At 41.7% G+C, this 1,066-nt stretch overlaps 1 protein-coding gene across 1 annotated transcript in view; it reads right to left on the bottom strand.

Moving 5' to 3' along the window:
• The window catches only part of KIAA1217 (KIAA1217 ortholog), a 331,386-nt gene that overhangs the window by 16,604 nt on the left and 313,716 nt on the right, over positions 1-1,066 (bottom strand). Inside the window, exon 16 of the mRNA XM_006773828.2 lies at positions 978-1,059. Within this exon, the coding sequence (XP_006773891.1) occupies positions 978-1,059 (82 nt within the window). The remainder of the gene's footprint in view (positions 1-977; positions 1,060-1,066) is intronic.

Below are 1,066 nucleotides of genomic sequence, written 5' to 3'. Positions count from 1 at the left end.
GAAAGAGATGACAAAACGCCTCTTAGTACAGACTGAGGGGGAGACTTTCAGTGAGTGGAGTTTGGAGCAGCTTTGTGGAATGAAACCTGGAGTGTTACAGTGGTTAAACTGTGGTTATAAATTTCCTCGACAAGTCAAGATGGCGATTCCATTTCAAATTAATTTTAGTTACTGGACAAGGTCTCATTCATTTAGTGTGACACATTGGGCCACAAGTAAACAATGATGTCACATAATTTTTTTTAATCCTCATCCTAACTCAAGGATTTTTATTGATTTTTTTTTAGAGAGAGAAGGGAGAGAGAAACATTGATGTGAGAGAGAAATATCAATTGGTTGCCTTCTGTAAGTGTCCTAACCAGGGAATCAAACCCTCAATCTTTTGGTGTATGGGATGGCCTTCCAACCAACTGAGCCACCTGGCCAGGGTAAATGTCATATAATTTTAATATCTGAATAAAGCACAAGGCTTGTAATAGCTTAGAGACTTAGTAGGCTGAGTTTTTTAAAAGTTATTTTATATTATTACTGACATATTGAGGCTTAACTTCCATAGTTCAGTTGGTTAAATTTACAATTTAATAATTTCGATTTAAAAAATACAATTTCATCCTACAAGCAATTATCCCCCTGGGAGCTCATAAAAGCTGGCCTTTTCTTTCCGCAGCATATGAAAAACTCCTGCTTTGGATGCAGGCCTCATACTCGCCCAGCTGGTGCTGGGAAGTGTCGTGAATTCACAGGAAATGCAGAAGCTGGGAAATCTAAACGTTCCCTTATTGGGCATTGTTCTAGCATCTTAACATAGAACAGCTTCCCACTATGGCTATAGTTATGGTTTCAAAGTAGTAGTGAAGCTCTAGGGACACTTGAGAGATTGGTTCTCCCAATTTTTCAATTTTATGAAATTCCTAAGAAGTGAGAGCTTGGCCCCACCCTGACCCGAGGGCAGCCAGTGGCAGCTGCCAGCCCCTTACCTGAGAGTTCCAGCCTGTCCCCCGGAGCTTCGCCCTTGGGCTTTGGGCCCGAGGCTGGGGGCATCTCTAGGTTTGGAATTGACTTCATG

This window comes from Myotis davidii, unplaced genomic scaffold, assembly GCF_000327345.1.
Source record: "Myotis davidii unplaced genomic scaffold, ASM32734v1 scaffold86, whole genome shotgun sequence".
NCBI classification, from domain to species: domain Eukaryota; kingdom Metazoa; phylum Chordata; class Mammalia; order Chiroptera; family Vespertilionidae; genus Myotis; species Myotis davidii.
Note: the sequence above shows the minus strand (reverse complement) of the source record. Positions and strands in the feature narration are given on the sequence as shown.